Here is a 14,783-nt window from a genome sequence, read left to right as displayed (position 1 = left end):
AGATCGGTCCGATTTTTTTCCGTCTGTCAATCACTCGAATCAAAAATCAGAAGCAGCATTTCGTTTTATTTTATTCTTATCGCTTCTCCGAATAAATTAAATATCAAAGACAGACGACAGTTTTGTGTAACGGTAATTAAAGAGGGCAATTTCGAAAGGCGACAGGAAAAACTCGTTGTAGGTGGTCTTCTAAGAGGCACATCCCGATTTCGGCTCGGCTTTGCGATCGGCGGATCCGTCGTCTCGATATCGTAAGAATGGATCCCCGGGATCGTTAGTACGCGGCCTTGTCCGTCACGAAAGCGTTCGTACGTCGAATCAGCGATCGGCCGACACGCGAGTCCATTCCTCACAATTAGCGGCGATTCACAGCCGCACACGGTTTGCCACCCACACACCGTCCGCTCGGCCCGCGCGGATAATTATTTTCCGATTATTATTAATAGTACGAGAGAGGGACGACCGTGCGGCCATAATCGCGGGGATATCTAGCGCGGAAGGAGGAAGGGGAGCGAAGACGATCCCTCTGACAGGACTCGAGCCGCGAGGTCGCGGCCTCCGGTTCGTCCGATGTCCCGACTCTTTTATATCGCCGGGCATTCGTGCGCGCGAGACACCCTGTACATAATGGACGTCTTGAATGATATCCCTGCCGATGTTACCGCCGCGTCACGTTCGCATAATGTTTCTAAAGTGAACATGTCGGCCTCTGCCTACATTTCACGCTCGCATCCTTCCTTAATTTTTTCTAATTAGGATGAATGAAATCATAAGTCTTCTAGGCCGATAAAGTTGCTGAATAAAATTTCTTCAATATTTTTCAGAGATATCTTACAAGCTTTTCCTTTCCGTTATTCCGAGGAAATTTCAAAGTAAAATCGAAACCGAAAAATCCCGACTTAACGTCAAGGGACACTTAGAAGTGCACTCGGTCAAACAGCGAATAAAGATTAGTATACGTGCGTCGCCGGGGGTAGTTCACCCCCGCAAGCTCTCCCGATGACGTATTCCAGTCACACGCGCGTCCCACTCCGTCCCGCGCCATCCTTTTTCCGCGCGATGTATTCACGGTATGTAACTGGGAACGGGACTCTATAAAATACTACCCACCCATCGCCCTCGCATCCCCCCCTCCGTCCCCCCTTCCTCCTTCCCCGCGATTTTGTTCGGCCGAATAACTTATTGTGCGCGCTCTATTTTGATATGTCGAGGGCCGCGCACTGAATACCGAATGCCGGTATAGATTCGTTCCAAACAAAACGGAATTCGATTTTCGCCCGGCCGCTGGAGAAACGATACATAGAAAGAGAGAGAGAGAGACAGAGACAATCGAGTCTCGTTTATGACGAGATTTATGACGCGATCCCACCGCGGAACTCCTTGACACCGCGTACAGAATGTCCCACAACGTGTTGTGGGATTATTTTTCTTTTCTTTTCGACAAAGCTAGAGATGATGCTTTTTAAAATAGATTCTTACTTTCGCAAAATGCTTTTATAAATTTGTTAGACACCTAGATTAGATCACAATAGTAAAGCTAATGAGAAAAAATAAGGGTTTATTCCTCGACATTATTTTGCAATCTCGATTTACAATTGAAATTTTTTTTCTAAATTAGATGCATAATTTTTATTAGTATTTACACATTTATTTTAATTGAGCGTATGTCAAGAATGACTTCGAATTTTAAGTAAATCAAGTTTACTATCACAAGAATCACACACTTTCTGTGTCTGAGAAACTATAACTCAAATATATTAACGGCATTAAGTATAAAGATGGACGCATCAGCCTGAATACAAGCTGCAGGCGCGTAAAAGGGACGACAAAAGTCCACGGCGCGTTGCGATTAACTGAAACAACCGACTCGACAATGGAGTAATCAGCGAGCTTTTCGACGCCACTGTCGCCTCCTCTCGACTACCCTCTTGCCGCCCCAACCCCTCCCGGCTTCTGGCAATCCCTTCCTCGCGGGGCGCGTTTGTTGTCGCTTCAGCAATCACTACGATCATGTCCTGCTCTGTGATATTGTATTGTTTTCGCTGTCACGCATTGATTTTTGCATTCTGTAATTAGATGAAATTTAAGTCATTAAATAAAAACGCTTTTTTCGTTGAACGAAATAAAAGAAGGTTGTAAAATATTTGTACAAATTATGTAAGTTTATCATTGTATGCATTCTAAAAAATAAGAAAAAGATAAATTTACATTTGAGTGACACAAGTTTTATCTTTTCTGAAAAATGTAAATATGATTTTCGAATTTAAGAACAAAATATTATAAACAAAGACAAACACATCAATTGCACTCTATAAAAATAAAAAAGAAATAATTGCGTTTTCAAATTTTCACACAAAATTTTATCGAGATTAGATTCTAGAATCCGTATATGTTCTGCTTAGATTCTTTTTAAAGTATCACTTGTCAATTTGTGATCGATTTCTCTCCCTCTTCGCGTGACAAGGAGAACAAATACCGTTATCTCGGGATAGTATAATGAAGGATCATCTACTCTGGAGTAGATAAGCGGGCGCGATCGGCTGTCACGCTGTCCCATTATTAACCGCACAAATAATTCGCTCTTCAACGGTGTCCGTCAATGAGCGAGATACAGCGATCGGCTGTCGTTCGGGGTCCCCTTTATCAGCCCTCGTCTCTTCGTCACACATTCTGCCATTCACGGGGCGTGAACGCCTTTTATCGCACGTCGCCGATAAGAATCGATGCGAGGGGCGACGTGTGTCTCTTTTCGAGCAATTCAACGTCCAAATCGACACGAAATTCCACGCTCGTGTGTACCGTCTAAAATAATTAGCTAATCATTTTATGTCATTTAATAAGTCTCTGATGTTTGAGAAATTTCTTAAGAGAAAATTAGTCGCAATTGAAATAATTCGAATTATTCTTTCATAGATTTTAATTAATCAAATTTTGCAATTATTTATTTAATATATATTTGCTTACTTTTCCTAATTTCCTAATTTCTCAGAATCATGTGAATTAGATCATTTCATGGAAAGAATAAAATTCTGCGACGTAAGATCTGCGAGGACAATCGAGAAAGAGAACACTTTCCAAGTACAAAACACGACGAGGTGGACTAAGTGATTTTTCGCGATTCCGACGTCACATATGGATGAGGGGAATAGTGGGCGGACGGGTTTCACGGCCTCTGCCTCTTTCGTCGAGCACGGGGGTGCCACGCGACCGCTGATTATACCATTCATCGACTGGCACGGTCCGAAAGAGGGTTGCGAGCGCGTAAACGCCGTAACATCTAATATACCCGCTTCTCTCCCCTTCCATATTTTCCCCGCCCGTTCTTCGATCCTGAATGCTCGCTCATCAATGAAACAATTCGACGATCCCATCGTCGGCTCCTTAGATCCCCTCCCATCTATTGTTAATTAGCAACTTCCGTTTAATAGAGCTTATGCAAAATTTTGTTATTTGCGCACACAATCTTTTTTAAGTATATATTATATTGTGTAAGAGAGAATACTGTCATAAATCTCTCCAACATACGTGCGTTTTCTGTAGAAAGCAATGCTTGATTATCTCAATATAATTTAAACATTTTTATAATGAAAAAAGTGTTGTAATGAATTAACTGAATATTATATTATATTATGAGTATTAAATACTAGTTTTATGTCTAATATTTTTCTAGATTAGCAAAATATATTACAACATGTGATATTTTAAATACGAAAAAACATCAGTTCTCTAACATAAAGGTCTCATTTTTTCGAGCAAAGTAGAACATTTTTATTTCGTTCGACAAAAAAAAATGTTTTCTATATGTTTGAAAAATTTATTTCTTTGGCAGGACGCAAATTCACTTTTCTGCAGCAGATGAATATTTTTGCGCGTCCCGGAAATTCAATGGAGACGGCGCAGTTCCCACTTTATGACAACCAAGAGATGTTGTCGCTTGCACACCAGCCCTGTCTCATTTTATGCCTTCTCTCTTTATCGCTTTTATCATTCGAGACGTCATACAGCTTTTTTCCCTCGTTGCATCCCGACTAGCTTTTTCTCCCTCTTTCTTATTCGCTCTGCGAAAAGACTACCGCAGATGATAAGGTTTATTATAAGATTTGTCCCTTATGTTCGCTCTCTCCACGCTTGTATTCTTACAGTGGACAAAGCGAGAAAAGAAATTCTTCACCTGACGACAAAAGTAGCGACTGATCGATCAACGCATCAACATTATTTCGTGTCATTTTGTTCTCAATTCTTTATTTTTCTTAGATTTTTCAGAACTCTTGGTTTTATCAATATATGAAATTCTGTAGAAATCATATTAATATATAATTATTTTTTCATTGCGTTACTTTAGTTTTTAATTAAATTTTTTACAAAGAAATATTGAAATATTTTTCATAATTATCGTGTTTATATATTTTGTTGTACAATATATTATATATTATATATCATACCATATGTGTATTATTGTCGACATTGAGTAATGTCTTTTTGTGTACTAAGAAAACAAATTTACTATTTGTATGCATGACTAAACTATTTATCAAAAATGTTTATTTTGAGAAAGATTATCGATGTTACTAATTCGAAGCTTCCGTACAGAAATATTTTAAGTCCTATAATTACATACATTGGAAATTTTCCTGCTTCCCCTAACTACATTGTCTTCGGGAGTGTATCAATGAATCGGATGTGCTCAGCTGACCGCCAACGGAAGGCGGAGAGATCAGAAAGGCAACGGCGGCGATAATCCGCGCGTCAAACGCACCCACGCCTCGCGACCTCGTTGTCTTCGTGAGAGTTTCGATCAGGAGGGGAGGAAACGAGAAAGAGAAAAGAGAGAGAGCGAGACAGGTATCTCTCCACCTGTTGCACGAACCCTCGTATCCGTGGAACCGCCATGCCGACTCACCCGCCAATCGACAATCGCCCATTGGCCCTGCGGAATAGTGGGAGCTGCGATACCGCGTCCGATTGGTCCGCAGCCAATCTTTTCTCCCCCGCATCCTACAGGAGCCGTGAAACGCCGGCAGAAGAGCCGTCGTTGTCCCACGGGTTCGTCCCAGATGTGCGATCCATGTTACGAAAAGTTTCTGTGGGAGTCAGTATACCAACAGGACTCGTGTTCATCAGACATCAAGTCCGAGCAGGAGTGCAGAATCTCTTCCCGGATTCAAGATTTGTGACAATTGAAACACTGAAGACACGAGAGATTTTTTCTTCACAATTAAAAGAATCGAATTTATTTTTAATTAACGTGAGAATGAGAGTCTTCAAAGACGCCAGATCGAGAAGCCAACCAGATGATTTACGCACGAAGATGCAGTGATTAATAGGCAACCGTAAAATTTCCTCGAAAGGGAATCCGACAATTGGAGGATTTAAATGTTCTTCCTAAAACAGCTGATGTTCGTCTAAGATGTGCACAATATTTTTAAAAACATCCTGGACTTTTGAAAAATGCACGATTTTTTTGAGAAATATTTATTGCTTAGATTGTCGCTCGAAAAGATTTTAAGAACGTTGCCGTCGGTTACGATTGTGGCATACAAGTTTGTTTATTAATTAAGAAACTAGTCTAGTCTTTGCGCAGGATACTATTGAATATCCGAAAAAATAGAATTATTTTTGAGAAATACTCGTTGCTTTTTCTCAGATGCATCGGATTCCTGAGATACTTAAAAATATCCCAAATTATCATAAAGCTTATTCAAAATATCTCTTAATTATCAACGTCACCTTCGTGCAGTGAATGTGAATCAATTAAAAAATTTGGAGAATAAAATCAATTAATTGAGCATGATCACTAAGAATCAATTGTCACTAGAGTGATGATAAAAATATTTAACAATCTATCAAAATATCGAAACGATTTCTATTTAAAGGAACGATAAATTAAGAAGATCCCACGAGCCTTCAATCTCTAGCAAAAGTTTTTAGTATACCTGAGATAGCCAGAGAATCTAAAAAAACATATTTGTATTTGGGATTGTTGGGAAAAAGATAGTCCACAGAATGCAATTCACAGAAAGTTACCTTATCCACGCAAGATAGGCACGATTTATCAATAAATTTATCAAAAATGTTGTGAAAGCTCGAGGAGGGCAATTAAAGATCGAGCGCAACGTGACCAGAAGAAAACGATTCATGGATATGTCGTCGAAAACTCTACATAACGAACACATTAAGCGGCCGATGAACGCCTTTATGGTGTGGTCGCGTGGTCAACGTCGCAAGATGGCACAGGAGAACCCGAAAATGCATAATTCAGAGATCTCGAAGAGACTTGGCGCCGAGTGGAAGTTGCTGACCGAAAGCGAAAAGCGCCCTTTCATCGACGAGGCAAAAAGATTGAGGTGAGCTCACGAAATATGCCAAAATTATTATTGAATACACGCAGTTTATTTCACAAATATTAGTAATGCCTTTCATTTCTGAATCGAGCAGATTTGACTTGAATACGTTGTGTCTATTTAGTCACTAATTGTGCCACTTTTCTCATTTAAAATGTAAAAAATGATAAAAGTGAATCACACATAATAATATCCTTCGTAGAAGATGAAACTTTAATAAGCTAATATTAAAAAATAATATACATATTTTTATGTAAAATTCATAAATTATATATTTAAGACTGGAAAATCATTTTTGTGATACAAACTGCTTTTAAACATAAATTCATAAAACACTTGAAACAAGTCTTTACAGTACACACATTTTTATTCTAATTATGTAAAAATATTTTATCCAAGCTTATCTTTTTAATATGCTTCATTATCAGAGAGAAAGCATCTTACTAAAATATTTCTATTTTATATTAAAAAATAATTTTACGAGAAATATACTGCTAGTGTATTTACTTTATGGAATAAATCGTGATATAATAAATTTAAATTATTATAATATATATGTAAGAGTAGTACTCTCTTTCTCTTTTTCTTCTCTTTTCTTCTCTTTTCTATTCTATAACAACATATAAAAAATAAATATAAAATGTAGAAAATGGGATAATATTTTGCAGTCTTTTTCGATCGACGGATGGCTTTTTTTTCGTGGTGACACTAATTGCTTTTTAGTCGCAAATACTCGAGCGGGATGATTGCGTTGATCGGGGGGTCCGTATCAGCAGAGTTGTGGGGATCGAAAACGGCGGGAAAGCGCGCCACGCGATCATCTCGTACTTCATAATACGGTACATTGTTGCCGAGGATCTTAGGGGCGTGCTACGCTGAAATAGGGTGAGACGGGGCCGGTATTTATAGAGCGGGGGAGACGAGCTCTCTTTATTACGGACCCTGAATATTTAATCACTGTTATGAGTTTATTTAGCTCGCTGGAGCCGCGCGCTGCCGATTTTTCGAACCCGACGCGCTCTTAAAACAGCCCTTTCCCCTCTCTCCTCTCTCCCTTTTAAAAGAGATCCCGCAATCTCGCGAGAACCTTGCTCTAAGAGTCCTCGTAACGTCTTGTAATTTTGTAAGCCTTATTGAATAACATTTTGCAATCTCGTCAAAGAGGAGATATTAATTTTACAAGAACAATTAGTACATGTAACAATTATTTCACGGAAATTTTGAAAAATATTTTATTCGTAAGTAAATTTTGAAAAATATCTTATTTTATCTCGACTTTTCTCTCGCGATTGATTAACTTTTCAGAGTCGGAAATATTCGATATTTGACGATTGTTTTTTTATTAAAATAACTTGAATATTCTCTGATTAATTAATTTATGACTTTCACTTTTTGGTAAATAATTTGAATATTGCACGAATAATATTTATACGATATATTAAATAATTGATAATATTTTTATTTTATACATGTTATTTTTAGTATATATTAATTATTAATTATTTTTGAATAAATTTATTTTATCCGTTTTTACTAATTCCATTTTAACTAAACAGATTTCTTGAAGAGTGCTAATACGCATATCATTGTCTCTGGAGAGATTTATGGCGATGAATCTCTTGATAATAGTATTCAATAATTGAAATAAAAATCTCTCGTGGTTAAAGGAGCGGGAAAGGAATAGGTTTGCGCAAGGTACGTGAAGATTAAATTTGAGAACGATCTCTCCCGCTCTCTCGCTTCTCGATCTCGTCCCGGGGAACAAGATTTAAACTGATTCCACGCTCTAACCCCGTGCCCGCGTTGCAAAATATCCCGACCTCGATTTACATTCCTCCCCGTCGGGAGAAAAAAAGGAGGAAATGGAAGAAAGCGAGGGAGTCACACGGGCGGGATGTTTTGCGATGCCGTTGAAATTTTTTGGTGAGACCGCGAATATACGTCGCGACATCGTCTTAACCCATCCGTAAATAAGTTGCCGTTGCGTTCGTGCTCGAAATATAGGCAATCGCGTCGATAAACGATAATTAAATACAATAAATGCTTCTTTCTTCGTATACGGCACAAATTATTACATCTCGATTAATTCTTCGACTTTAAGTAATTTGATCGATATAATTTGTATTAATTAGCATATCGCATTTTTTAATATTATTTAGTTTATTTATTTAGTTTATTTTTTAATATTTACACATTATTGTTTAGTTTATTTTTAATCTTTTTCAATTTACTTTTTACCTTTTTGATGTACATAGGGGGTTGTCATATATTCAGCATTAGATATCAAAGTTAATAATAAATTTTCTAGCGATGTTCATCCCCCGCACGTTTCACTCGCTAGTGTACAAAAACGCAAACAAAAGGCCATATTTTTCCATCGCAAAATTTCTGGAAAAGAAAGAAAATGAGAAGGACCGGTAGGTGCGAACGGACGAGTGGATGGGGGAAGGGGGATGGAGGAGGAGGAGGGGTATGGGCAATCCGAGGGAAATTTCGACGCGGACGTGTAACGGCGAATCCGCTTTTCTGGCGGATGGCAGCGACGTCGGCGACGGGGAGGGCGGCGGTCGTAAAATAAAAGGGGGAAAACGTGAAAGGGGTGCGCGGAAGGGGGTGGGGAGGGAACGGGGGACGGGATAAAGTCGTTCCCTTGGAGCGGGCGTCGTCGGTAGGAGCGGGTTCCCTTGGACCCGCGCCGTCACTGGCCCGACGTAATCTGTCCGTTCGTTCACGGCGACTCACAATGTGGCCCCCGAGATAACAAATAAAGCCCCATTGTCGCAATTGTGTGGATTTAAAAGGATTTGCTCGGCTTCTCCGCACCCCCGCCGCCGCCGCCGCCGCCACCGCGTTCAACTATTCCTTTCTCTCTCTTCCTCTGTCTCTCTCTGTCTCTCTTTCTCTTTCTTTCTCACTCCCTCGTTCCCCGCTTTCGCGTTTCAACCCCCTACGTGTATCCCGCAGCCTCTTCCCGATTTCTCGCTCCTCTCGCCGTGGCTTTTACGCGCTCTGTCGCATGTGAACGTTCTTTTAATATCGCGCCGAACAATCTATCGATATACTTGAATTATGATTAACTCTGATTTCATTAAGCGAGTGGATTTTATATCGATTATATCGATTGGAGATACAAGAGAGCGAGATGAAAATTGCTCGTGATCGATAGCAATTACTTGATATTGTTTGAAAGTATAAAAATTTGAAGGGAAAATTTGAAGGGAATTACGAACCCAATTAATTGTAAAATAACAGATTGTTATTTCTGTAATAAAAGGGTAAATATACAAAAGAGAGGAGCCATATATCTTCGATTGATATTCTCCGGAAATAAACTTTGGCAACTCGATGAAACTCGATTAAGTGTCCGTCTCCGCGAATAGCGCTTTCGGTCGCACGGCATTCCGTTGACAATCGTAACTAATTGTTATTGTTCCTTGTCGCGACGCGGCGAGCTTATGTCGCTATGGGGGATGATATAGCGCGTTGTTTATCGGCCGCCAGGTGGGCGGTGGTCGGAATTGTAAAGATTACGGCCGATGTTTATGCATTTATGCTGAGTTATTGTCGGCGCGGCTTTACCGATGTTTATGCTGATTTACGCTTTGTGCTATCTGCCGGGACACATTGTCCCCGGAATTATTATTCCGCGGTCGCGACGGCGTTCGCGCCTTCCCCCCCTCCCCTCCCCCTCCCACTTTCCGCCGCAGCATCCCCATGAAATTTTGAATTTTCGTGCCCGAAAAAATTTCTCCATCCCGCACTTTCCCCGTCAATCGAATAATCAGCGCGGATTCTGAAAGAATTCCGCGATAATTAATCATTGTTCTTCTAATTTTATCGCATAATAATTATTTCAAGAAGCAATATCAAAGTTAAAATTCCGAAATTCTAATAAAAATAATGTATGTATCTCGTTGCGTTTCAAAATTAATATAATGATAAAACTTTGCTTTCGTGAAATATATTATTATTATATGCGCGAAATTCTTCGACGTTTCTCTGACGTTATTGTCCTCGGTAGTTCCCGAATTTTTTCGCGACTCGTTGTTACAAAAAAGTCCACGTATCTCTACAATCCTCCTCTCGCCCCTTCTCGCTCTCTTTTTTTATCTCCACGAGGTGAGACATAAATAAGCACTGCGTTTGTGCGCCTCTTGAGTATATAATGGAGTATTATGTGTCGGAGATATCGCTGCTCCTTCCTCTCTTTCTCCATCGCGCGAAGAGGAGGATGAGATGTGTGTGTACAAGATACCTTACCTTAGTGCAAATATCTATGGTGCCCCGTGTCGTATCCGGGGCTGCGATAATACGTCCCATTGTGTGAAAGACGGCGAGCACAGTTTACTAAAATTGTGAAAAGGTGGTTATATTTCTACGATAATCGATAGTCAACGTAAACATGATAAAAAAATGACGTGGGTATCCGTATTATATTTCGTGAATGAAGGCAATATAGACCATATTCCGACACTTCGGGTAGTTTCACTCTTCGAGAGAATTTATTTAATTTTATAATCTTAAAAAAAATGATTTTTACATTGGTTTCTTACGTAATTTATCAATGTTAAAAATTTTGAAAAATAAACAAATTTAATATCTTTATAAGGCTTGATTAAATGATATAATAAAAATACACAGAATTTTGGCTGGTTTTTCATTGAAATTGTTAAACTCATTAAAATTAAGACGTTAATGACAAAATTGCCGCTTCAGGATTTAGCAACTCTTACCATTACGGGATGGTCACGGCATTATGTTGTAGACCCAACGCAGGCTAAACTATCGCCGCGTTTTCAGTTGCGAAACTATTCAATTAAGCCGTCTTCCGAAAAGCGCTTCTGGACCCCTTTTCGACTATCCCTTACCCTTTAATGTATAACGATGTCAGATTCAGCGGCGTTATCTGCCGTAACGACGAACATCCGCGAATTCACATTGGGAGAATTGGACAGAACAAAATTTAAAAAATCGAAATTAGCACTAGAGAAACGAACTCTTTTTTTTTCTTTATGAGAACAATGTGAAAGTCTTCTGTATATTTTTTTTACTTTCATTCTTAAATATCTCAGTATTCTTAAATATTTTATATATTATTATATTTTAATGTTTATGTAAAAAATCTGTGAAATTGATCATTATTATTATATTAATTAATATTTAATGACATTACAAAATGACAGCACAAGTACAGAGTAACAACACAACACACAACACAGAAATATCAGTTAATTTAGTGCAATGTTACCGTCCATCTTTCAGAGCTCTTCACATGAAAGAGCATCCCGACTACAAATATCGGCCACGCCGAAAGCCGAAGTCTCTGGTGAAGAAAGAAAACAAGTTTGGCTTCACGATAGCGCCGTTGATATCGCCTGGCGATGGTCTGTCGAATCTGCCACGTGGTCTCCTGCCGCCATTGGCACCACCTACGCATCACCCGTTGATGTCGCACGAGGACTTGAAGATCCCGCGCTTTTTCCCACCGTTTCCCTACCCGCTCTATCCGCTGCAGCACAAGCTAGGCGATGATTTTAACGGTGGCAAACTGGCCGCCGATTTGGCCCTTCAGGCTCTCTATACCGGCGGCACTTTCTATCCGAGCCACCAGGCAATAGCGTCCTGGCCGACGGGCTTGTCGGCAGCAGCTTGCTTGCAGCCCAACTGCAGTTGTCCAAGTCCGCCAAAAGAGTCCAAGAGGCCGTTTCCGTCATCCAAGATGGACGATCCGCCCTTTCCGAGCCCAGCTAGAGCCGATGACAACGCTGTCATCGCGGAACGGGAGGAACCCCGGTATCGAAAGTACGAGGAAGACTTTACCGCCTTAGACAGGCATCATCATCATCATCATCATCTTCATCAAGAAGATCGTTCTCAGGATCGGTTCTCTTCGTCTTCTTCCTCTTCACCGCCCACGGAGCAACCGGAAAAATCTTCGACGACGACAACGTCCTCGACGTCGAGCAGCAGGGTCGACAACGCTCCGTTCTCCGTTCAGAGTCTGACTTCGAGCACCGGCAGTTCGAATTCGGGCTCGCAGCGCGGACACATCATATGAAGGCCGCTTCCGGTTCTCCCGGATCTCAACTTCCGGGGGAGCCTGGTGCCGGCCACGTGGCCGACCGCCGATTGGTGGAGAGTGGCTCCGATGCTCTCGCCGATTCCCCAAACGACAGTCGCTAATCTGAACGCTGGCGTCGTCAAGGAGGACGTTGTACACTTCCAGGACGAGCAGCAGATGAACGCGACGATCGTGTCGAGATCGCCGAGGAGCGGCGTCCACGTCGCCAACGTGCAATGATTCGATAATCGGGGTGACGTACTTCAAATCCCCGATAAATATTTCTTCGGTATCTTACAATTTCGAAAATGAACGTCCTTCTGTTTTGAACGTGAGTCATTTCCCTTCAATGATAGTTATAGATTATGTTTGAGAAACGTCTAACATATAAAAAAAAGATTGGTCCGATAGTCATTTCATTTCAATGAGGGAACCAGTCGGTTTCTATAGCTTGGACATCTCTCGAACATAATCTAAAACTAGTGAGGATAATTGTGTATATAATTGAAGTGCTCTCCGAAAAAATACATACATTAATCGTATAAATAAATTTCGCGAAACGGAAAATAACTTGCGCGATCGCCGGAACCGCATTCTGGCGAACGAGAGACAGGAATCGATAACTCGCTACGGCCCCGAAATCCCACAAAGGGCGGCCGCAAAGGGTCCCTTCGACCGGATCGTGTACGCGAAGCTGGATACTAGAGGAGTCCAATTTTGATGAGATAACCAACCCTCTCTTGCATGCCACATATTACCGGGACGGAGGGGGATGGACACGGCGGGGAAGGAGAGAAGAAAAAAGCTCTTCTGGCGGAGGCAAATCTCTTCTTTGGGACGCGGCCGTGCGAAATAAGCCAAACGTTCTGAATGCTAACGTACGAGACGCGACGTACCCCCGACGACGCCCCGGTTTTCGCGACGAAAGCATCGATACGATGAAATGGGAGACGCGTGGTTGGTTGGTTGCAGGCAGTAGCTGAATTCTTTTATAATATATTATATACAGGAAGAAGCTAGGAAGACATTTCCCCGAAGGTTGTCAAATATATCTCGCTCTATTTCGCTAAAAATTTCTTTCGTCAATATTGATTAGATTATCCCGAATATAGTGCGAATAGATATGAATTTTATTTCTCCAGATTACTTTGTCGAGCGTTATTTATAATGTTGTTTACTCATTCGTTAATATTTCGATTTCTATTTAGTACTTCTCGATAGTTTAATTTACATGAAAATTAAGGCACGTAGAATATTAGGTACGCACAATTTCGTTTTGTTACACGTGATTATTGTTGATTGTTAAGGTGAGTTGTAATATATATTATCGCTCATTCGTCGAGAGAGAAATCCGTCGATTACTCCTTCTTGTAGAAATTCTCGCTAAGTATCTCTAACGACCCTTGCGAGCACGAGTTTCGCATTAGCGTTTACCCTGAAAACGGGAGTAAGATACAAGTAAACGTAAATCATATCTATAGAAACACATAGAAACATATCTTCCGTCTCTCCTCCTTCTCTATTTTCTTTCTCTCCCACGCGATACACATTTGACGAACGCATAGCGCTTCGATTAATTTGGATTAATGACGCGGATGCGTCGCATTAATCATCGCCTCGACGATTACGATACTATTGTTAATTATTGCTGTAATATATAATGCAACGTTTGTAAATAAATCTTGATTCGAATTCAGAAATATTGTGTCCCCATTTCCTCGCATCTTTCAAGGGATTATGATTATTTATCAATATATAATATAAAATTTTTATTCATTAATAAGATATTTTTTTATTAAGTCGAATCATCTTTGCATATTTTTTTATCAAACGAAATCAGATCTTTATTAACATAAAGTATATTTATATTTAATAAGCTCTATTATCACGAGGCTTATATCTCATGCGAGCAGATACGAGCGTGTGTCTTGCGCTATCCTCCAAGTTGCGAGGAAAGCCGCGAAATTAATCGGAGAGGGCGAGGAAAATCTCGAGGGCAAGGTAAAGTTTCCTCCGTACTTCTCTTCCCCCTCGGCTCGTCGTGTTTTATTTCTGATAGCGACGCCTCCGTCGCCGCCACGAAGACATTATCGCCTCCGCAAAGGACCCTTTCTTCCCCCATAAAGGCAATCATGCTTTCTCCGCGGCGAGATAACGACGAGAATGGCGGCCGGGAGACGTTTCCAGCCCAGGCGGGGCACGTTTCCTCCTTCCCCCTTGACAATCAGTAGAATTTTGCCGTTGCTCGCGATCGATCTCGCGAAGAAATTGATAAATTCGTAGGGATTCTTCAAAAAATACATAAAATGAAAAACTACTGTATGCGTAAACATCGCAAGCTCTCTTCCTGATGAAAAATTATATAATTGTGACGCGTTTTT

The 14,783-nt window shown here is 40.5% G+C and overlaps 1 protein-coding gene and 1 long non-coding RNA gene across 2 annotated transcripts in view; both read left to right on the top strand.

Annotated features, from left to right (window-relative positions):
• Positions 1–3,620, top strand: part of LOC145967831 (uncharacterized) — a 54,505-nt gene extending 50,885 nt beyond the window's left edge. The window contains exon 4 of the long non-coding RNA XR_014437569.1: positions 2,990–3,620. This is a non-coding gene — a long non-coding RNA (uncharacterized LOC145967831). The remainder of the gene's footprint in view (positions 1–2,989) is intronic.
• A 1,393-nt stretch (positions 3,621–5,013) lies between these two features.
• On the top strand, positions 5,014–14,088 carry LOC145967830 (uncharacterized). Its single transcript, XM_083092824.1, has 2 exons — positions 5,014–6,344; positions 11,604–14,088. Exons 1-2 carry the CDS (start codon positions 6,136–6,138, stop codon positions 12,397–12,399), a joined length of 1,005 nt encoding a protein of 334 aa, XP_082948950.1. The 5' UTR covers positions 5,014–6,135; the 3' UTR covers positions 12,400–14,088.
• Positions 14,089–14,783: the final 695 nt, after the last annotated feature.

This window comes from Camponotus vicinus, unplaced genomic scaffold (assembly GCF_025532165.1).
Source record: "Camponotus vicinus isolate PSW18456_S1 unplaced genomic scaffold, iyCamVici1.0 SCAF_3, whole genome shotgun sequence".
NCBI lineage: Eukaryota > Metazoa > Arthropoda > Insecta > Hymenoptera > Formicidae > Camponotus > Camponotus vicinus.
This window is presented reverse-complemented; position numbering and strand designations above follow the sequence as displayed.

Coding starts and splice junctions, on each gene's coding strand:
- LOC145967830 (XM_083092824.1), top strand. CDS start 6,136: ATGGATATGTCGTCGAAAACTCTACATAACGAACACATTAAGCGGCCG. Junction 6,345..11,603: donor GACGAGGCAAAAAGATTGAG/GTGAGCTCACGA, acceptor TCCATCTTTCAG/AGCTCTTCACATGAAAGAGC.